General features: G+C 40.4%; 1 protein-coding gene across 9 annotated transcripts in view; it reads right to left on the reverse strand.

Moving 5' to 3' along the window:
• LOC141810375 (ELKS/Rab6-interacting/CAST family member 1-like) overlaps positions 1-23639 on the reverse strand; it is a 181759-nt gene that overhangs the window by 45104 nt on the left and 113016 nt on the right. For all 9 annotated transcript variants that reach the window (XR_012600089.1, XR_012600088.1, XR_012600087.1 and 6 more), the window contains one exon: positions 1674-1821. Coding sequence is in view for 6 of the 9 variants with exons in the window: in XM_074697846.1 (XP_074553947.1) it covers positions 1674-1821 (148 nt within the window). In the remaining 3 variants the exon portion in view is untranslated. The remainder of the gene's footprint in view (positions 1-1673; positions 1822-23639) is intronic.

The raw sequence follows: 23639 nt of genomic DNA on the forward strand, positions 1-23639 counted from the left end.
ATGTCTGAATGTTACTTTAAAACAAAACACGTGGGCTCATATTATAATTCATTTTAATTGCACTGTACAATTTTTGCCAAATTATGCAGCTGCAGGTGTTGCCGGCAGCTGCTGAAAGTAACTAATAAAGTAACTTGTAATCTACCTTAGTTACTTTTAAAATCAAGTAGTCAGTAAAGTAACTAAGTTACTTTTTAAAGGAGTAATCAGTAACTAGTAATCAGATTACTTTTTCAAAGTAACTGTGGCAACACTGGTACTAAACGGTACCAATTTACATTAACATATCTATTTCTCAATATATAACCCTGTAATGCTGTGTTCATGTCCAGAATGGAAAATTGCCTACTCTTCCACTCCCTCACAGACAAAAAAATGTGTTTAGGTATCTACACATGGTACTGCTTGATTTTACATAAAAACAGAAATCAGTCGGTACCTATAAAAGTACTTAATTCGGTACCCGTCCCTACACAGACCCGAGCTTTTTCATGTTTGCCAGAGGGTTCATATGAGACAGGAAAACATGTTGTCAGTGGTGCAGGAGTCCTGTGTTTATGTGTGTTGTTACAGTCACTTTGAAGTATGTGCAACCTGGATATCAAATGATCACTCAGTTGTCTGAAATCCTGGAGCTGGATGAGCTCAGCAGTTAAACTATGTGCTCTATGAACACAGGCTACAACCCTCCAAGCAGACCTTAGTTTTATTCCCATCCTGTGACCTTTCCCACATTTAACTCACGCAGACGGTACAAAACATGGACATGATCTTAGTGACATAATGTATAGGTTCTGAAGAGGAGTTATGAAGCCCAAGGATGGCAGTCTCTATGTTGGGAATGTTGACTAAACCTCTTTCTTGTGGTGAACCTGTAGCTGAAGTGAGCCTTTGGCCTGAGAAGCAGCTGCAAAACACCTGCCTGTAAGTCAAAGTTATGCCTCTAATTATGCAAATCTGTGTGTAACTCTCGGCCTTAATAGCGAGTTTAAATATCAGCGTATCCTCTTGTCGTACATGAGTGCACACGGCGTGATAATAGGAGGATGAATGGAGAAAACAGCGAAGAGAAAATCTAACAAACTCCCTGTGGGCTCCTCCACTGAGGAGTTGGTTAATTCATGGGACCCAAGAGAACCTTAACTGTGTGTGAGTGTGTCTCTGAGTGTGTGTGTGTGTGTGTGTGTGAATAGACCTCTGTGTGGAACCACAGAGGCATTTGGTCATGTTTATTTCCTTGTTTTTGGCCTGGCTGTGTGTGTACACATTGGGATAAGTGTGTTTGTGTGTATACAGATTTTTGCTCCTGAGGGCTGCGAAGGTAACATGTGAGCTTGTGCTTTTGCGTGTGTGTGTATCCGTGGAGGAAAAATGTAAATAAATTTAGATTTATATGAAAGTGTTGAACTCTGTGTGTGTTTGCATGTGGCGAGTGAGGGAGGGGATGGTTAATCCTAAATTTACTCCCGGTGGTCGTAGGACTGCGGTCACATCTGGACTCAGTTTCTCTGCATCTCTTGTTTTTCTTGACTCCACTCATTGACGCCACCTCACCTGTGCTTTCTTTTTTTTTTTTTTTACTCCATTCTGCATTCCTCTCATTTCAATACCTGACCACACATCTTACCTTAGATGTGGAGGTGTGTGGGTGTGTGTGTCCTCAGTTTTCCTACCTGCTGTTTGAGCTGATGAACCAGACCATCTTTCTCCCTCTTCAGAGCGGCCACCTCCTCCTGAGTTTTCTTCTTCTTGGATGAGGAGAGCTCCAGCAGCGCGATGTTGGCATCCTTCTCACTGATGGCTGCCAGCAGAGCCTCCTGCCTGAAAAGAACAATCATGAAATTTGTTAAAAAAAGTAGGAAATACCAACTTTATTTACCATGTTTCAAAATAAAGCACAATGAGGTCATGAAATATAAGACGAGGTAACTTTAAGGCAGAGTTTATGTTGTGCTAGATGTAAAAGGGATAAATCAGGGGTTTATCGATCAGAATGACTACAAAAACTCTTCTTGAGATGAGTATTTTACAAGTTTTCCTAGACTTCTCCCTGCACTCACCTACAGAACAGTTAAAAATGACATTTAAACTATTCAAAAGCAACGTTTTTTCATGAAATCTGCTTAAACCATCTGCAGTGGAACATTCCCGTCAATAGACACGAGATGTTCCTGTAAAATATTTTAAAATGTCACTTTACGCGTTCAGCCCCGCAAAGACATTTCCAGTCGTCTTCCTGATTCTGAGGCGAAGGGCAAAAATCCCAAAAGGGAAATCAGAAAACTGAACAAAAGAAACCAAAAGTATCTGCAGCCCAGGTACTAATTTGTGTGAATGTTAATGTCGTAGTAAATCCACGACATGTCAACAAGCTGAGGAAGTCCTATTAGTGGGTGCACCACTTTGAGATTTAGGGAGGTCAATTTTGTGTGTTTTTGCAGAAATATGCAGCTCTCCGGTCGTAAAACGGTGAGATCTTTCTTTATTTATGGTGGGAACCTCAGCTAGGTAGGATCTTTGACCCTCCTTAAATACAGTTTCTCCAACTTAGACATGCATTATCACATACGCACAGTCACGGCTCTCTTCTATGCTTGTTTGTCTCACCCTCTTGTCTCCCTGTCTGGATGTTCGGACTGACAGATAGATAGCATTCTGGCCAGGAAGCAACAAGCCGCATCCCATCTATCCAATCCATCCCATCCGCCACAGACCTGGCGCGGTCCCCTCTGAGGACACCCATGGTTCTGAATTCTGGGAAATCTAAATCATGACGGTTTTTCCATAATCCCACATGTCCTTAAAAAGTGGCCACATGCAATCATAGATGCAAATTTGCACACGCAAGAATGCAAACGTCATACGAAAGAGGAAAAAGTGGATCTCACTTCACTGATAAACTGTTTTCTGCTCTGCAATCTGAACACCATCAACGTAACGAGACATAAGCATGTTTGAAGGTATGTCTTTTTCTCTGACACACACAGATGAATGCACACAGACTTACACACACACACACACGCACACACACGCATGCATATACAGTTCACACAGAGATACAGTGGTGAAGTGAGGAATGCAGTGATGAGTGTCTAAATGAAGACAGATTACATGTTTGGACTGTGTGAACACCCACAGATTCTTTGGGTAACCTCACAAACCGCCTTGTCAGTTTACAAGTGTCCCATCATGCATCTGGGCTGCTGCAATCAGGAGCAGGAGCTCAAAGGGGTTCAGAAAGGGGTAGGTGGACTGATTCCCAGGATATGTTTAGTCACTCTCAGAGTGGTCTGAGACATTTAAGGTTTTCATAAAATGCATCTTTGTTGTGGAGAGAAAGTTCATATTTTTTAATTAAAGAGGGGGTATTAGACTTTCTAATACTTTAAACAAGGCTATAAAATTATGATGCTAGATGTCAAGACTTAAAGTGTGCACATTTTCAAAAAGCTACTCAGTCATATGTTTTAAAAATCCTTGAATCTGTCTGTGAACTGATCAAAACACTCTTTTTCTCTAAATAGAGCGTGATCTCAACAAGACTTGAACTGATGAAGTCATTAATCAAGGAATTTTACGACAAGTTGGAGGGGTGGGAGGGGTGGGAGCTTAAACACAGAGTTCTGCACATAGTCCCACCCCCTACAGGCATCCTGAGGGCTGGGCAATCAGAAAGAAGGGGGTTTGTGCAGCAGGGAGCCTTAAAGGGACAGCGACTAAAACAAAGCAATTTAGGAAAAAAAAACAAAAAACACAATACCCCTCTTTAAATAAATGACACTTAGACAAGACAACTTAAATACCCTTTATCTGTTTTTTGGCCATTACAAACTGAATATCTAAAGCTACTTATATCTCTACAGCATTTTTCCGTTTTCACATTTTGAGATCCTGGAACTCTGTCACAGTCTTTCTTTTTATAACTCCACACACACACACACACACACACACACACACACACACACACACACACACACACACACACACACACACACACACACACACACACACACACACACACACACACACACACACACACACACACACACACACACAGGGCAGCTAACGGAACATTAGTCTTGTTAAAGCTAACAGTGCGTTTACTTTAATACCATATCTGAGGGTTACCTGCCAGCACATGGCACATATAAACCCTGGTGATAAAATGATATTTATTCCAGATGCACCCGTCACATTCTGGGCCTCGTGGTGTCTCACCCTTTACCCCACACACAACCACACACACACTTAAAACACACTCTGCTTCTAAAGCAAAACGTGCTTATGACAAGTGCTGGATGTGGCCGCTCCTCTTACTATGTGATTGTTAAAAGTGCGGATCTTCTAATTTTAATCTTTGTATAAATCTGCCGTCAAAAGGCACTTTTAAAATACTGTAAGCTCTCTTGCTCTGCTGGTAAAATGTCCCTGCAACAGAAACAAAGAAAACTGCAGCCAGTGCAGTGAGGGGGGAAAGTTCCCAGTGGATCTGCGGCCTTAGATCTGTAACTTTCCTTTCAAGTCTTTCCTTTCTGCTGCAATAAGGGGGGAACAGTGAGATAAGAGAGGGTCTGTTAACTGTGAATTAAGAATACAAGCTTGTCACAAAAACTTCCTTATTTGGAAACTTCTTTGGCCTTAAATGTAGTAGTAATCCAGCACTTCAGTAAAGTTTGGCTGTCAACCTTTTCTTTGACTGTTCAGCCAGTCGTCCCATGCCTGTATTCAGATAAATAATTACTCTTCATGAAACCAGTGTGTTGGCACAGATAGGTTTCAAAGAAGAAAGTAATACAAAACAATCATGTTTGCACGGCAATAAAGTTCACCAAATCTGTTGCAGACGTTCCAACACAGAGCAGAACTGCAGAACTGGGACAAGTCAAAAATGTTCAAGGTCACATTCCTGCTAGATTATTTTGTGATGTGGAGTTATTCTACCTCAAAATAAGTGGAACACTATGAAACTGTTGCTGCTTTAATACATTTCAGGAGACCCTGGAAACCCTGTCGAACAAATTCATTAGTTTTTTTATACTAACTTTATACTTTACTAGAAAACGTCTTTCATTGAAAATGAATGAATGTAAAAATATGTCCTTTGGGATGGGAAAAATTATGGTAATGGCAAAATTTTAAAGAGGTGGTATTGTGCTTTTTTTAAGTTTTTATGATAAATCGGTGTCGATGACCAGTTCTTGTTAAGAAGTGATTTGCAATGGTTTGATCCACTGACATCATTGGCCTTTATGCTTAACAACGTCCTTGTTGATTCTTTACATTTCGCTGATGTAGCCAGACTTTTCTTTGGCAGCACATGACGTGCCACACACCAATCTTGCTTATCAGTCAGCGTCACAATATCCACAACGATGGCAATCAAAGTGATTGAAAGCTTGGCTTCACTTTACCAGAAAGGACGCTAACTACGCAAACTAAAATTTATGCAATGCTGTTATATCATGATAAGATGGCAACAACACTAACATACTGAAACATTTTTCAATGCCAAGAGTGCCATGTCATATCCATTTACTTATAAATCCAATAAAATGTTACTGACACAGAAAACCTGTTTAGCCTACTTTTTGCACACAGAAAATTCACGGGAAGAATTAACAAGGGAATTGATACGGAATCGGATTAAGAAGTGTAACTGATAAAGGAATTGGTCAAATTAATAAAATCCTGTCAATACTCATCCCTATCTCTTATACTCCTTTATAACACCTCTAAATGATTCAAAACCTATAAAAATTCCCTATTTTTTCAAACTGAGGTTTTAGAAAACCCTTTTTTCAGTCTCTATTGGATACTTTGTTTTAGCTTATGTGTCTTTGAGGCTCCCTGCTCCACTACCCTGCTTTCCTCTGATTGGTCAGCCCCCTGGGAGCCTTTCAGAGTGCAGCTATGAGTAGACCTTAGTGTTTGAGGCCCACCCCTCTAACGTGTCATTACCTGTCAGGAGATCCTCATGGGATGACCGCATCTTCTCATATCATAGGCTGTTCTCTAAACGGCCTACTACACTAGCAGTGCCTACTATTTTGGCTGAAATTCAGTCTGTAGTAGTCAATGTTTGAAAGCTTGCAGAATCTGCAGTTTGCCAAAAATCCCCGGATGTCCAGGAAAATTTCTCAGTATGCAACAGACCAGTCTACCTGGCATACTCTTTCTCAAAATGCATGGTGCTAACGCTGTTTGTCAATGCGGGTGGCAGGTGAATTACCGCTAGCTACTAGAATGAGTTGGCATTAAAACTACAATACAACAACGCTAACATTATACGGTCCATGAGATAGAAATAAAGTGATGAGAAAGAAACACCAGTGACTCTTGTCACTTCTAGTTGTAAAAGGGGTGTTTACTTCTACAGATTCATTAAAGCCCATATAAAACAGTAATTACCTTTTTTTCATCAACTGCATCAGCTTCAACAACTGCATACTACATTCACATGTGGTATGTAGCAGGGGCTTTGGAAAACAGCCATGCTTTTTTAAAATCTTTTTTTTTTTTTTATAACAGACTGTTTTTGAGCAGGTTACCTGCAGATTTAGGGATTTCAACAACATATGAACACAAAGAGGTTCCTGGGTCAGCTTCATCAGGATGACAGTATAGCTTTTTGCAACAACATGGAAAAAATTGACCGACACAAACTGCTCAAAGTTGTGGACTCTATGAGCATGTTTTGATCTTGGGATAAAGCAGACAGCAGCAAATGATGCACAAACCTTTGTGTTGTTCGGAGCTACAATCTATTTTAGTTGAATCCCCACCTCATTGCAAATGAGGCTTGTGGTGAGTCTGTTCTTGTCTCAAGATGGGATGTGTCATCTCTTGAATTCCTCATGATACTGGCTGTTTTGTTGATTAACTGTTTGGAGAGCATAAGCACCGTTTACAGAGAATCACAGCTCAAAGCCGCTCTACAACCAGCTGAATCACTTTTATGTTTTAAGGAGTTAGAAATTGTTGTGAGGAGTAATTCAGAGAATATTTGACAGCTTATCCATACGTTCCTGAGTTTCCCTATGTGCTTAGATTATCTCCCTGCTCACATGGGTTCCCTCTCAATCAGTATCACTCGCCTGTGCTTCTCCTCTATCGCTCTTCGTCTTTTATGAGGAGGACAAGAGGCATTCTTTCCGTCGTTTGGCAGTCATGTGCCATGATGTCATCGCTGTGGCGACAAGGCAGACAGTAAGCAGATACAGGCGAACGCGCCAGGCACCTGACCCCAACCCTGGCACACACACAAACACAGACACACACGTGGGCTCCCTCCTTCCTCAAACCACTTAAGGCCCCTCATTTTATCACACACACTAATGCCTGGTCTTAGATCACACACATTTTTTCTGCACACACACTAAAGCAGCTTCCCATGTGTGCTGTGTTATCTCCTCCATGCTGTCACACTCGACCGTGTGTGTATGTGCGTGTGTGTGTCCAAGAAACAGTTGTATGTCTGTGTTCGTGACAGCATGTTTTTCTGTAGGTGGATGATCTTTCATGTGTGCGTGTGCATGTTCACAAGTTGTCTGTGTGTATCCAGGACTCTGAGTGTGTGTGTGTGTGGGATTCAGTGCAGTGTGACACTGGCCAGCCCCTGCCTAAGACAAACACAGAGCTATTTTAGAAATAATCCCCCCTCTCTCAGCTCTCTGTTTCCGACCGAACAAAGCAGCTCTCCATTGTTTGGTGTGACTCTGTCTGCTCTGGTTACACAGCAGGCTGCTCGGGCGACGCCACCGCTCACTCTTTAACCCCTGCTGGAGGTGGTGCGTGTGAAGCTCGACCTCGTTTCTGTGAGGGGAGGTTTCTCTCTAACATGCAGAACTAATGAGAACAACAAGACATGTTGGGACTTATTAAAATTATCCAGACATTTCAAAAACACTTTCTCCAACTCATTACTCCTCCCTTGTTGACTGGTTTTGAGAAACTAATGAAAATTTGCACATTTTAGATCAGGGCACTTAGTTTCCTGACAGCAGCGGTCTCAGAAATCACCATATTTGCTGAACTTATGAGAGCTTCGTCTCAAGTTTTATATGAACTTAAAGAGGGGGGTATTGTGCTTTTTTAGACTCTTATTCCCTGTCCCTCTGGTAACCGTGTGGGAGTCTTACATTATTTACATTTATTTCACAAATTTTCTTCCCTTATTAAACCCTTAGTTCAGCGTCTGTCTGAAACACTTTGTTTTAGCTGCTGTCTCTTTAAGGCTCCACAAACCCCCTTCCCTCCTATTGGCTAGCCCTTTGGAGCCCTGTCAGGAGGCACACCTTCGTGTTTAAGGCCTACCCTTCTGTGATGACATTCATTTTGGAAAGTCTTGCAAAGATCCTGTCCCATTCTTCAGAACCAAGTATTTAAATCAGGTTACAGTACAGACAGATTCAAGGAATTCAACAACATTAATATGCAGAAATTTGAAAATCTGCATCCTTTTAGTAAGAACATATATAGCTACACAATAATAGCTAAAAGTTGCTGGTCATCGAGAATCTGCTTGAGGCTGGTTGCAGAAAGACTGAAAGTTGTGTACACACCCAGCCATAAACACACTTTTACAGCATTAAAAAGCCTGGTTCAAAAAACAGCTAGGGTCTAAAACACTGATTTCACTATCCGCACACACTGTACGGTGAGTGAATTGTTCTCTAACTCTGTGGTTTAGAAGTTATTAGGATTGTTTGATTGTCCAATCAGAGGCCCAGCTCAGGTCACGTGACTGGCGGGCACCCTGAAGCAGTTTGAAAGGAAACTCACAGCCGGCATCATATCTAATGTGGCTGCGTCCACCGATTGGTTTCATTTCAGGAACAGAAGGGCGACGTTGTGGAGGCTACGTCCATGTTCTATACAGTCTATGGTTGTTAGTCTAGAGCCTAATAATCAGGATATCTTCTCTTTTTTTTGATCCTGAAATCATATCCAGCTTCTTTAAACTATGTGTTTGTTGGAGGTGAGATGGAAAAATATTTTCTGGAAGGATTTAATGACTGTGGATTAAAAGTAAATGTTTTAAAAAGAGAGAACAGAGCAGAGGAGAGTGGGGGGGACTGATACAAGAGGGCACAGCTGGCTTAGAGTTCTAGCTCATACTGCCTGAAGGCACGCAGACACACACTCACACTCACACAAATGCATTATGTGGCTGTTTCTGGCATTCAAGCCTGTGCATAATGTCTAGTTTTACACATAGATGTAAAATCAAACCTGGGTCTTAATCCTCTCGTCTTTGTCTTTATGCCTTCTCTTACTCTCTCTCTCACACACCGAACACACAAACGCACACACACAGCTCCTAGTTTAGTCTCCGAGTCTCCAGAGTGGGGCCCTGCAGTGCAGTATTTCTCTCCCTGCTGACAGCTCCTGTCCTGGGGCAGACATGCAGTGAGCACTGGGCCTCCTATTCTCATCTGCTCTGCTCTGACTCCATCTCTCCTTTTCTTTTGTGTCTCTTCCTCTCCCCCTCTCTCATGCACACACACACACACACACACACACATACACTTTGAGGCATGAGCTGCTGCTTTTTCTAACAGCTGAAAGTACTGAAGAAGAAGTCAGAAGTCAGAAGCAGAAGACAGTAGAAGAAAGTGAAGCTGACGGGTTCTCTTATACGGTCTCACATGCCGTTTGACACACAAACACACCTTTACATCTAATGTATGTATAATGCATATCTGACATGTAACACTACTGTTTGAAGAATCTTCTGCCCAAAGCTGAACTTCTACACACAGACACACTTTCTAACCCTGCAAAGGAAAACACAGGACGACAAACATGCACATCAGAGCCGTTTTTATGAAACATTTGTTAGTGCTGGCCTGCCATGTGTTCAGCATCAAAGCAGAAACAGCCAATAAAGCTTTGTTTTATGGAGAGCCATGCACTTCTGCTTTCTCTCCCCCAAAACTCACAAAACAAAGTTTCACTGCATTATTTTTTATGGGAGTTATTAGAGAAAATGATCGACACCTACCACAGCTTTTTTTGCGTGTTGAGAACTTTGGCACTGTGCTCCAGGGTGACTTTAAAAAGCACACATCAAAGGGATAGCAGCAAGAGAAACTGTGGTGTGCTGATAAAATTGATTATAGGGAACGGCTTTTATGGACGCTTTTGTTCAGCAGAATGTGTTGAAAGATTTGGTTTAAAGTTCACTTGTTTATTGTGACTGTGAGATGTTGGGATATCTCACAATATGATTCTTCAGGTCATGATTTAATCCAAATTTTAATTTTTTGCATTGATTGCAGTGGCTGGAATCAGTAGTGTTTTCCAGGATAAAGACTCTGTTTCCCATGAGCACCATCACCCAATGTCCTAAAGACGTGACTCTCGCTTGAGTATGCATTTGTTTGAGCAGATCTTCTGTTTAACAATACTTTTTTTTGTTCAAAACAACTTTTCCCAGGATGCAAAGCGACAAGGTTATATCTTTATTTGTAGTTATGTTGTGCTGTTGTTTGAAAAGTGACATTAAACTTAGTAAACTCAGCTTGAAGCATAGTTTAGTGTCAAGAAGGTGAGCAGACTATCTGTTTAGTGTCACTCACAGCCTGTGGCGGTGCTCTAGTGGCCCGAAAACACCAAATACATCTCCATTCTGGCTCTGCTCTGTTATCACACCGGATCAGATAGGTTTCCATTTAAGTCAATAGCCCTGTTTCCACCAGACAGTCTGGTTTTGATCAATACGGTTTGGTACAGGTTGGTGTCAGGTTAAGCCTGATCCTGTTTGCGTTTCCACAGCCAACTGTGCCCCCTCTTGGTAGGCGGCACGTCAGTCAGATACCGATCACCGCATCAGTTAAATAATAGCGTGACGCTATGGCAGCGCGACACAGTGTACCCTGCCAATGAATCCAATGAAGAAGAAAAATGCGACAGTAAACAAAGCACAACTATGGGAAACATCCAGCAATTTGTCTTCTTTGCGATTTCCATGTGGCTTTTTGTTACAAAGCACAATCAAGTTTTGTTTCAGAGAAGACTGTGTGCCACGAGGAGAAATACAGCTGCTTTCGCAGTAACTGACGATTCTTTCGACCAATCAACAAACTGCTGCGTTGTTGCTCCACCTTCCGTGATCGGATTGGTTTACTCTGGCATCCCTAGGGTCCAAAAAAGTTGAACAGCTTCTCTCGGTTATTTGGGGATCTGTCCTGGAATTAGTCAGTGGAAACGCTGTAAAATGCACGTCATGCCAAAATAAACCAAACTTAACTGCCTGGTGCAAACAGGGCCAATGTGTCAACTAGGGCTGCAGCTATTGAATATTTTAGTATCTGAGTATTCTACTGAAAATCCCATCGATTAATCGAGTAATCAGATAAAATACATTTTTGTTTAGTTAAAGAGCAGTTATTTTTCAAATGACATTTTTTCTCTTTAAGAAATAGAATTTTCTGATACAGCATGTCGATAAGAGCACTTGTTTTGGTAGCTCCAAAATTTGTAAACACACTTTGACACATTTTTTGTGCCTTGTACATCTCATCAAATGTTGCTGACCCAAATGGCACCCGTTTCGTAGAATGACCCATTAGTCTCCAAACTCCAGAAAAGAAGCTAGATTTGTTGCTAGTTGCTATTTTGTATAAGAGGTAGCTTGAGGGGTCTGAAAACTCTCTTAATATGGCCTCAGCTCTATTTGAAATACCACTCTTTGATCTTTTTTTTAAAATTATTCCTCGAGGCGGAGAAAATTACTCGAGTATTTTTTGTAATGGAGTACCTCGAATCATTTGAGGAATCGTTTCAGCTCTAGTGTCAACTTACACTGGATCTGCTTTGTTGATGTTTGGCTGTGTCCCTGCTCCGGCAGCTGGCAGCAGAAACGCAACAATCCTATTTTCGCCAGATACCTGAGCTGTGATGCGTCAGTTCACTGTAATGCAGATCTAGCAAGGCAGGAAGTGCACGGAAAGTACCAAAAAACAGCCAGCGACTTTTTTTGCCACAGTGTCAACAAGCAGAAGTGAAATGAGCTCCTTTTAATGCACCGACTTCAACAGACGTGATCAGGCTCTCTCTGGGGTTCTGACCAATCAGAATCAATTATTTAACTCAGCTGGGTAACAATGCAGAATTTCACACTGACAATAGAGGGATTTTGGTGAGAGATTTTTAAAAGCTGTGTTTGTGTGAAACTATAGTGGAAGTGGGTCAGAGACACTGGATATGAATGATTTAGCAAAGAGATAGGATATGAGACGAGAGACCATCAGAGAGAATAAGAAAAAGTGAGAAAGAGAGAGAGTTGGGAAAATAGGTTAAAGCTGGTGCAAAGGATAAGAAAGTGTGTGTGTGTGTGTGTGTGTGTGTGTGTGTGTGTGTGTGTGTGTGTGTGTGTGTGTGTGTGTGTGTGAGGGAGAGAAAATCTCTCCTCAAGGAGCTGTTGTACATCAGAGAGGCTTAAAGGAAGACAGCGAGAAAGCTTACACACACACACATACACACACACATAAAGAGAGGAACAGCATTGACAGGGAAGGGAATAAAATAACTGGAGGATTTGGAGGGAAAACAAATCAAAGAGACATGAAGGGGGAGAAAAGGAGGGAGGACACAAAAAAGGGGGAGACAGAGAGAAGGAGAAAAGGAGAGAAGGAGACGAAGACAGAGAGCAGAGGGCAGGTGGGACTATTGCATGACAGAATGAGGATCGCTTCTTGACACATTTCCCCCTTTTTCCTGCTTCCTTTCTTCTTTTGAAAAAAAAAAAACTTTCACCTTTCTCTTTCTCTGCTTCTCCCATACACTTTTACACACACACACACACACACACACACGCACTGTGACTAATAAGAAAGGTGTAAAAATGCATTATCCACGGTCCACGGGAGTTTGCTCTTTCCATGAGACCACACACACACTAAAGCACACACACATATACACACAGGAGGAGAAGTGTGACTAAAGATGCAGCTTTGTTTTCACTCAGGGTTTTTTTTAACAGTAAATTCATTTCCACGCTGTGCCACAGAGACCAAGACATCTGCTTACAATCTGTCAGCACAAACTCACTCCTGTAACACTAACCAGCCTCGGTAACGGACACCTGTGACTCCCCAGTGCTCTTGGAAGAGGATCTTTATCTTTATATGACTTTATTTGACAATGTGAGTGTGAGAAATATGCTTCTGTCCCTTGTCTGTAGCCAGAGACTTGTCCCTGTGGTTCTGCTGTTCTTAACCTGCCTTTGAAACAAATCCACCTTCATTGAAGTTCTCTATAAAATGATACTTTTCAGTTAACTGTTGAGGCTACTGAATGCTTTTTCTTATGTGCTTAAAGTCTTCTCAAAAACAGCAGGATCTTTGGTCAGTAAACTTAGGTCCTGGTCAGAGCATACCTGGTGGCTTCTGAACCAGGATAAAGGCATGTCAAATGGAAAAATGTGATGACTTTTAGTTTCAAGATAAAGATGTTAACATCACAAAAACAAACTCAAGACTTTAAATTGGCAGTCTACAAACTACTGGATTAGAATAGCTACATTAACAGTTTGTAGATACCAAAAAGCACGCTGATTTTTTGTCTGTATCATCTATCAGCTGTTTGTCCCACCTTGATGTTATATTTGTAACAACTCAGTCGTTTTCCCATGAACTGTCCACATTTCAGATTAGTTTGCAAAGTGTAGCTAACATCAGCAGAGCTAGCACCACATAATATTAATCTCTACTGTGCTTGTTTACATCCAGGTAGTAGAGCATTAGAGCATTGTTACAGAGGCCATTAACCGGAGCTACAACACCAACTAGTGGCTGGTGGCTGCATTACAGCTTGAAGATTCGACCGTGATTCTCTTCATTAACACGTTGTTTTGAACTGCAGGACGAAAACCAGCCTAAAGGCTAACTGGCACATTCAAATTGACACTACATTAAAATTTTTATCAATTTGCACTGTTCCTTTGAATAAATAAATAAATAGATAAATACATACATTAATGAATGATTAAAAAAATCTTATATGCAGACTGCCACAATGATAATATTTAATCCTTATGCAAACTAAATTCTCACATCTCTGGCATCAAAGAGACACTGACAATAAAATTATAATTACATTCTTATCTTAACATGGACTTTGTTATTTTACAGTGGGGAAACATTATACATGCACAGTAATGTACTCACTTTTTTGACCCATGTGCGTGTATGGAGTGTCTTCAATGTTCCACTAAGAGCCAACTTTCCCATTAAGGAGGATTACGTTTTAAAATGGATATGACATCCTTACATTCAGCTGTGCAATTATTTATAACTGTGATTATACAGACGATGTTGGAGCTGTCACGGTCACATTCTTTTTTACTCATTCCATCTGTAATGTTCTTGTTCAGTACTTTTTTATGATCTTAAAGAACATTCAAATGAAGCCAGTCTGTAACACTGTCCTGTTCTCTGTTTGTCTGTCCGTCTGCAACAGTTTTATTATTTCCAGATAGAAATAGAAATGTAATCTTTTGGCTCTCCTAACGTACAATCAGGGGGCTTTTGAAAGAAAAACATGTTTTGTTTTCTCCTTTTTGATATGTCTTTCCCCCTCATTGCACCCTTTCCCTCTTTAATTGCTGTTTAATGATCTGTCTGATGGCCTGGCACGCACAACCTGTAATCAGGCGAAGAAAACAGGCCGGTTTAAGTTTTGCAGCATCCTCTTTTTCCTTTATCTGTTTTCTTTCTCTTCACTTGTCTCTTTTTTGTTCTGATGTGTTTGGTTTAATTCCATCTTTTGAACACTTTGCTCTAGTTCTTGGCTTCTTGTACTCGTTTAAATCCCACTTTTTCCCCTCTTCTTATTCAGCTCAATTTAATGTTCCTAATTGGCGTAAGAGCTCAGCGTTACATGTGCAGATTAGAAATAAAATTATAACAAAACAGATTCAGCGCCACAAGATGAAATTTCTTCTCCTCTGCTGTATATTCAGACTGATTACTTTTTTAAGACTTCAGAAGCTTCTAGAAAACTCTGTTATTCTAATACAACTTCCAACCTAAGAAAATCTTTGTCACTTTTATATTCCTGTTTGAAACTCTTTTTTCTCTCAAAAGGGACAAAAAAGGAAAAGAATGGAGAAAGAAAGAAAAAGTTTGAAGAAAAGGGAAAGAGAGGCGAGTACAGAGAGTGCAAGAAGGAAAAAAGAGCAAAGAAAGAAAGAATTGGCGAGTATGGCGCCCTGATTCGAGCTTGTAAGACTAAGTGTCAGAACTACGTGGCCCTTTTTGTCATACTAAGCTCTCAACATGTCAGTCTCACACACACACACACACACACACACACACACTCACACACACACACACACACACACACACAGACTTGCCTCGGCACACTGCGGATTAATCTCATTGCTGTCTGACAGGATCAAAGCGCTTGTCTTGAGCTTATGGCAGCTCACCATAAGCATGTGTACATGCAACTGTGTGGGAGGATGTATTTTTATGCATGCTGTATGTGTGTATGCATGTGTGTGTGTGTCTCCCAGCATTCCTTTGGGACTCAAAGCTTCTAAGCAGTCATGCTGTCTCATCTCATTTTGTAAGAGACTCTGTGTGTGTGTTTGTGTTTGAGTGTGTGTGTGTGTGTGTGTGTGTGTGTGTGTGTGTGTGTGTGTGTGTGTGTGTGTGTCTAATTTTTAATGTCAGCATGTACTTATTATGTTCCTGATTGCTGGTGTGTGGGTGTGGGTATGTATGCGTGTGTGTGCTACATGCGCAGACATAGTGTGGGTTATGGCTTTCTGGTTGTGAAATCAAGCTTTTGTCCAATCTTTGCTCTTTTGGCTTTCTAATTTTTGTTTTTTAAATCTTTCCAAATTCTATAGTGAAGCTTTTTGTCATTTGACCCTCCATAAATATTATCACTAGAACATAAATATCCATCCTCTATCTTGTACATTTGAAGGCTCCTTGCAACTTCTTAGTTTTTTTTTTTACTTATACTATTTTTGTGTATTTTTTTGACTTAACTAACTATTGCACTGAAAGGAGAATCTCTCAGATCTGTACATTCTGCATAATGACAATAAAGGCCATTCTGATTCTGGTTCTGATTCTGAGGGACAGAGGGATTCTTGATAAGGATGAAGAGGCCTCTTAGTTGGTACCGGTACATTTATATATATTCTGCTTTCTGAAATGTGTTATTTATGCACAATTTAAAGGTAAGAAAGGCAAAGACATATTGATCAATATCTTTAAATAATCAATGTTCTATACTTAACAATTCTACCTGAAAAATCGAAATAATAAGAAACTGGAGCAGTCCTGAGTACGCAATTATTTCTTTTCACTCTATGTCCTTCATCCAGCCACTGAGTTGTCTAAAGCCCTTTTGTATGATGAAAAAATTATACCACTAATGTTGAACCAGATGTTCAGATGTTTTGTAATAGCTGCTGTCTCTTTAAGGCTCCCTGATCCACAAACCCCCCTCCCGTCCTATTGGACGGCCCTCCTGACGCCTGTCAGGTGCAGAGCTATACACAGACCTTGGTGTTTGTGGCCCGCCCCTCCAATGTGTCATGAAGCAAGAGATCCTTATGCGTTGACTTCATCATTTTAGCAAGTCTCGTAACTGTATTGTGCTATCTTTTTTATAACAGAGCATTTTATTTTTTTCCAAATATTTTTATTAATTTTGCAGATAGTAAAAAAATAAAGAAGTATGTCTAGAATTATTTCAAGTCATCTACATATACTAACGATATTACAAAAAGAAAAAAAAAGAAGAAAAAAAAAAAAAAAAAAAAAACATTGACAGAAATTATAACAAAGCATTTTAAGCAGTTTACAGACTCAGGAATTTCTTCAACCAACAAATATGTAGCATGTTCAAAATCTGCACATGTATAAAATATGTGAAAGCATGATATCCCCTCTTTAACTATGATTTGAAATACCTGAACCCCATTCCACATCCTGCTGCAGCTGTGTTTCTAATTCTCTGCTCTTAATGGGAGATCAGATTCTGGACTTCTTATAAGTCAATGAAAACAGCTTTTATTTGTTGTTTTCATCCAGTTAAATTGTTTTGCCATAGTAAGAAATGATAATGAAATATTACCCCTATTGGGTCAACAATTTAATGGTCAGATATTTATCCAGCATCACATAAACTGACTGAAGGACATTTATGAGTCCACGTAAGTTTGTGTAGGTAGCAGCAAGGGGACAGACAGGCAAACAGGTTAAGAAATACAGCCTGCAAGACAGAAATCAGGGGATAATGACGTTTCCAGACTGACTCAGAATATGAGATAGATGGAGAGAAGCAGGAAGGAAGAGGAAGACAGGAAGGAGGCAAGGAATTAGGAGTTTGGGAGGAAGTCTTACGCAATGGATGAAGAGAAGGAAGGATGTCAGGAATGAGGGAAAGGAGAGGTTCGAGGCTGTGTAGGAGATAAAACAAAGAGCAGAGCAGCAGAGGAGAAATAAATTGAATTTATAGTGTTCACCTTGAGGCATGAGACATACTTCTCTCAGCAGGAGGCTGAAGACAGTGCGGTAACTCTGTTTCTGCAAAGGTTTTCTATCGTCTAAATGTAAACGTGGGTTAAATCAGGGCTTGTGTGTGAACTGACTCGAATTCTAAATGCATCATCCACAAAAAACTTCATTTTTGGATTCTTTCTGGCAAATTAAAGATGTTCCAGTTTCTCTGAACACATGTTGGCGTTGCCGGCAGTTTTACCCATAAAATTTTTAGTGAATCACAATTTAACACCTGATTTGTCACAGCCTGAGGCAGCCTCCACACACTGAGAAAGCAGCTTGAATATCATGTTTTATTTCCTCACTTAAGCAAACAAAAGTAACCTGAACTCACTTTGTTGCCTGTTTCTGGGAGCACTGACCATTTGCGTTGTCCAAAAATGTTGCCAAGTGAATTGTCTCTCTTGATTCTCTGCAGAAGGGATTTTATTTTGCAGTGTTAGTGATGTCTTTTATAACAAGTGTAATTTTAAGCATCATTAATATTAAAATCCCCAGAGTAAACTCCGTAATAAGTGAAATTAAGTGTCCTGTTGTTTTTGTTATAAAACTCTGATTGGATTGTTCCAAAGATGCACATTTCTGGTCTAGTTAAAATAATGACCAATAATTTTGTGCAAACAGGAAGAGGGTTATTGCATGGAAATAAGCGTAACTCACTCAGTGAAAAAATGAAGTCTGAAAGATTGATGGATGTAAGTGAGGATAGAGGGAGACAGACATGGAGGAAATATAATTTGTCCGGGATATCATGCAGTTTTGTTGGCCTGGCTTAGTTGATGTTGGACAGCTGTCTTTCTCCTCTTTGCTCTCCCTCCTCCTCCTCCTGCGGCCATAATTTTATTCCTCCCTCTGTCCTTTCATTTTATTATCCTCCTTTTCCCCTGTTTCTCCCAAAAAAAGAGATTTATAACTGTTTCCCTGACCTCTCTGACCACTTTTCTTCTCCTTGTCTTTCCTTGTTTTGTGTCCTCTCATCTCCTCTTATCTCTGCTTTTGTCTTCTTCCATTTCGCACTAATTCAAAGGTCTATACTGTGCCCTAGAGCAGTGAAATGGGAACTATACTTTACTGAAACTTATTTCAGTGTAACTTTTGAGGAATAAAGTTTAGAACTAATTTTCTTTCCTTTTATCAGTAAAGAAACGATTGTTGGTGAAGAGTTTTGTCCCCTATTCAAGGACAAGCTTCATTCAGAGCTTGTTCTAAAAATCTGAGGGAAAACTTTATCACAAGTCCAACTCTTTCTTGCTACAGCGTCTTTCAAAAGCTACAGTAAAGTCCTTTGAGCTGAAATCATTTGAGTGAGCAAAGGTTTTTAAAAAATGCCCCATATTAAAGAGGTCTTTTGCCTTGAACTGCGTCACTTAGGTGAAAAAGCTAAGGAACATCTTTAATGGCAAAGGGTGGGAGTTGTAAAGAAACAAAGTGCAAAGAAACACTAAAGACTTCAACACCCTGATTTTGTTTTTATAACAGTGCAAGTTTTAAACTCTTATACTAAGCAGGGACTTGAGTTTTTTTTCAGCATTTCAACATAACCTTTGTGAAACAGTGCAGGGACAAACTGCTCCAGTTTAACCCCACCTGAAAGCTTCTTTTTGAGGCAGGTGTTCTTATTCATGCACGGCACCACAAAACTGAAAATATGTGATTGTTAACTTCTTAAACCCTATGGAAAAATGACCCCAAAACAAACCAGGACTATGATTACTTTAAACTTCATACTTTTTTTTCTCTTTTTTTTCTTTTTCTTCACAAAATTCAATTCTGATTTGATTTTTGTAATGTATATCTAGTTGGCTATGTCCATCTAATGCACAAAAAAGGTGCTATTAAAAACTCAATGGGAAGCAGTTTAATATGTTTATCAGTTTATGGCGCTCCAAGACGCAATCAGTCATTCAGCTGTACCAAATGAAAACTGTCCGTCAAGAAGACACTTGAGATCTTTTTACGGCAGCTTTTATACCAGCGCAGCTTACAGTAAATCCTGGATTATACTTTAAATAGATTACCAAAATGACTTTTTCAATACTTTTTATTTTGTTGTGTGTGAGCCACTTGGGAAATATGTGATTTTGGCAGGATTTTGTGAAGGGAAACTTAAATGAAGGGGCTTTAAACATTCTACTGGATAATTAGAGATGGCTATCTAGACAATGCAAGTAACTGGTTTTAAACCCCAATAAAAATATGATAAAAGTGCCTGTGAGTGAAAAAATATTTTCATAGGTTCATGATCTCTGATGTCAATGAAATTCATATTTGAGTGTCATTCGTGTAGATATTTTAAAATACTTAAATACTTTTTATGATTTGGCCCATGGGAAATAGTAAGGGTACTACAATGGATCCCTGTGGAACTCCATTTGATGTTACCAGTTGATCTGACACACACATATGAAGTACTAGGGGGTCACAAGTAGGGATGGGTACCTTTCACATTTGAAACGATACGGTACCGATATCCGGTACTTGGCAATCTGTACCGGTACTCATCGGTACCAACTTTATATAGGAAATATCAATTTCCTTGATATTTTTTCAACTTAACATATTTATTCTTCAATATATAACTTTGCAATGCTGTGTTTATGTCCGGCATGGAAAATCGCCCACTCTTCCACTCCCTCACAGTCATAAGGATGCATTGAGGTACCTAAACATGGTACCTTTTGATTCTACGTGACTTGGTACCTGGTACTTTTGACAGAATTCGGTCGGTACCTATAAAAGTACCTAATTCGGTACCCATCCCTAGTCACAAGCCACTGGATGGATGGAACACAAACCACAAAGGGAAAATCCCAAAGAAGAGGAAGATGAAGCAGAAAATATATTTTTTTGGATGTAATTTTTTTATTGGTTTAGAGTTCTTTGCTAACAAGTTTGTTTTTTGTTTCTTGAAGATAAAACACAACTCAAGAAGAGAACTGTTTCTTTTTTCAGGGTTCTGTAAAATGTCTTGTCTGACATCAACTCAGTGGCAGAGATAAGAGAAATATCAAATAAAATACAGAAATTGTGAGCCTTGTTGCATAGTCTGCTTTTGTAGGTTATAGAGAGGCAGTACTTTAAATTTCAGTCTCTTTCATAATCTTTTAAAAGCTCCTCAAACAAGCTTTCGCTTGACTATAACCTTGACCTACACTCAAAACAGAAAGCTTTGAAAAGGTAGTCTTTACTTCAAAAATGATTGATTTGTTGGGCTTACATTTACTGTTGCTGTATACAAACTGCCAAACACACAAAGAGATATGCATGTTTAAGATTTCTAAGGAGATGTTACGGTGGAGCACAGTCCAGAGAAAAGATGTGTGTTATGAGCCAGAAAATAGAACAGCAGAGAGAAATTTATCTACATTGGGTTTTCAGACTTAAACCCTGCTGCTACACACACACTGTCAGCACATTCCTCAAACTGCCACACACAGGCACACACACCTGCCTACTAAACTGTACAAACACATGACAACACATATGCCCATGTGGAGCTGGGAAGAGAAGGAGCATGTGCATATTTAATATACATTGCAAGAAAATATGTCCGTATGTGTTTTCACGGATGTGTATGTCTGTGTGTGAAGGTCGCGGCAGATGATTTATCAGTGGAAAGACGTATGTCAGAGCACTGCAGGACAGATGTGTGGATCTGTGTGGAGTTATCTTTGTGTATTGCCTTTAGATTGTAGAATATGTGCTTGTCTGTGTGTCTGAGTGTATTTTCAAGTTGCATGTGGTGTGTGAACATGAGAGTATTTCTTTTTGTGCATTCTTGGACACACACATGCATGAATTATGTACATAAGGGAGTGAAGGTTAGCATAGTGTTGGAGTAAAGAAGACATATACAAGCAGCTGGTGAAAACTGTGGCATGAAGAGTGATAGGCGTTGAGTGCGTGTGTGTGTCTGTGTGTGTGAGAAAAATGAGAGAAGGAAAGGGAGGAAACAGGAGAAGGCGAGAATGCTAGACAAACTGTCATATTCCAGCTGTATTCGGTGTATGTGTGCATGAGAGTGAGTGTGTGTGAAGTTAGTGTGTGTGTGAATGTGTTAATATATTCCATCCGTCCCAGAAACCTCTGCAACATTCAGTCTCATATATCACGTCTTACAGAAACATTAAACCGTACAGTGATGTAAAACTGGGCAACAAATCAGACATCAAACCCTGAAGAGTTACAGCGTCCTGTGCGCGCAGAGACACTTTCATGTGCATTATGCTAAGATATATGGACACGCAGGACGCAGCCACCTTAAACAGCTTGTGTTTAACATGTGGGGGAAAGCCAGAATTAAATGACGTATTTGCTGACCAAACTTTAACGTCTTGTGAAAAATACGAGCAGTGGTACAACGTGAATAACTCACAGTGAGACAACCTGCTGCTACCTGAAACATCTAAACTTTCCACAGAGGGGGAGCAGAAACAGAAATACACAAATTAGGAAATCTGTGAGAAATATTCTAGTAACAGTCAGATAATCACAGACAGATGCAACACTTCTTCAAAGGTTGGCAGGCAATAGTCGATTTTCAGCATTCCTTTAGGAGAGAAAGCTATGTTTGATCCTGCAACATTAGCATGAAAGAGGAAAAAGGCTGGGAATAATAGTGACATGGGAGAGTTGGTAAGACAAAACAAAAAACTACAAACTGTGGCTGCCGTCCTTAGAATTAAAGAATAATTTCTTGAACAGAAAACATTAAGGCAGTAACTAATGGAGAATCTCAACACAGAGGAGGAAGAAAGAAGCCAGATTTTTTAAAGTCACAATTCAAAGGGTTTCAACTCTTCAATAAAAGACGTGTCATTTTACTTTTAACTGCGGCAAAATGCTGCATGAATGTATTAGTTTCATAGAACAATAAAACCTGTGCTAAAAAGTTCCTGAAGATACCTTCTGAAATTACTTCCAAGGCACAAAAAGTGCCTTCTGCAAAGGTTTTTCCCATAGCTCCTAGGATACACCACTTTAAAGAGGGGGTATTCTAACCTATGTAGATTTACAGCTACAAATTCATATGTTGTAGAAATCTGTTCTAAAAAAATAACATGAGGGGCTCTAATTTCGTAGACCAGGTGCAAGCGCAGGCGCACCTGCCCTGCGCCGGCCTTCGCCGCGCGGACAGGGCGTGACCGTCGCACTTTGCAAATTTCCTGCAGTGCCAAGAGAGGGGCAGTCAAGGCGCAGAGGAGCGCAGAGGAGCGCAGAGGAGCGCAGAGGAGCGCAGAGGAGCGCAGAGGAGCGCAGAGGAGCGCAGAGGAGCGCAGAGTTGCGCGTCCACGCCTCCCTCCGCGCAAATGGCAGAGAGGGAGGAGAAAAGCCGTGAGTGGGTTTAACACAGACAAGCACTGTTTTTACCAATCAAATGAGCGCCTCTCCTCGCCTTTAAATGCCCTGCGGCCGAGGCGCAGCGTCTGATTGGTCTGAGTGATCCCCAGCACCGTGGAAACAGTATCTGGAAAGACCCGATAGCGGAGACAGTCAGAGCCGCTGTCCCTGCATCTGAGGACACGAAGCGCGTCACTGTGTGGGCCAGCTCCTGGGACAGATTTAATCTGTTCCTTTGTCATTAATAGGAGTACAAACTGAAGAGACAGTTACACAAGGTTTGTTGAAATGGTCATCACATAGGGATCTCTTGCTTCAAACATCAAGGTCTGCTTTCAGCTTAGCCCCAAACCAGCTTCCTCAGGGCTGGCCAACCAGATGGAAGGGGGTTTGTGGAGCAGGGAGCCTTTTAAAGACACAGTAGCTAAAACAAAGCATTTCAGACAGAGACTGAAACAAGGGGAAAAAAAAAGCTTTTTTTGTTGTTGTTGTTTTAGCTGTAAATCCTGTAAAGCTACAACAGCAGAAACACAGAGACAGAATAAAGACTAGAAAATGTACCCACTCTTTAATGTCAAACTTAACATAAGGTTGATTAGAAATGTTTAAGTTTTTAATCTGCAATGAAACACTGAATGCAAAATACATAAAATATGTTCTACTTGACATGTAAAGTGCAGTAGTGTATCTGCAGAAAATATAGTATTGAATAGCGGAATCATCATCACAGGTTGCCATGTATCCACTCTTCTGGTCAATCAAAAGTGAAGC

The sequence above is a fragment of the Halichoeres trimaculatus genome, unplaced genomic scaffold, assembly GCF_033239565.1.
Source record: "Halichoeres trimaculatus isolate MK-OKI-2021-1 unplaced genomic scaffold, fHalTri1.1 fHalTri1_scaffold_21, whole genome shotgun sequence".
NCBI classification, from domain to species: domain Eukaryota; kingdom Metazoa; phylum Chordata; class Actinopteri; order Labriformes; family Labridae; genus Halichoeres; species Halichoeres trimaculatus.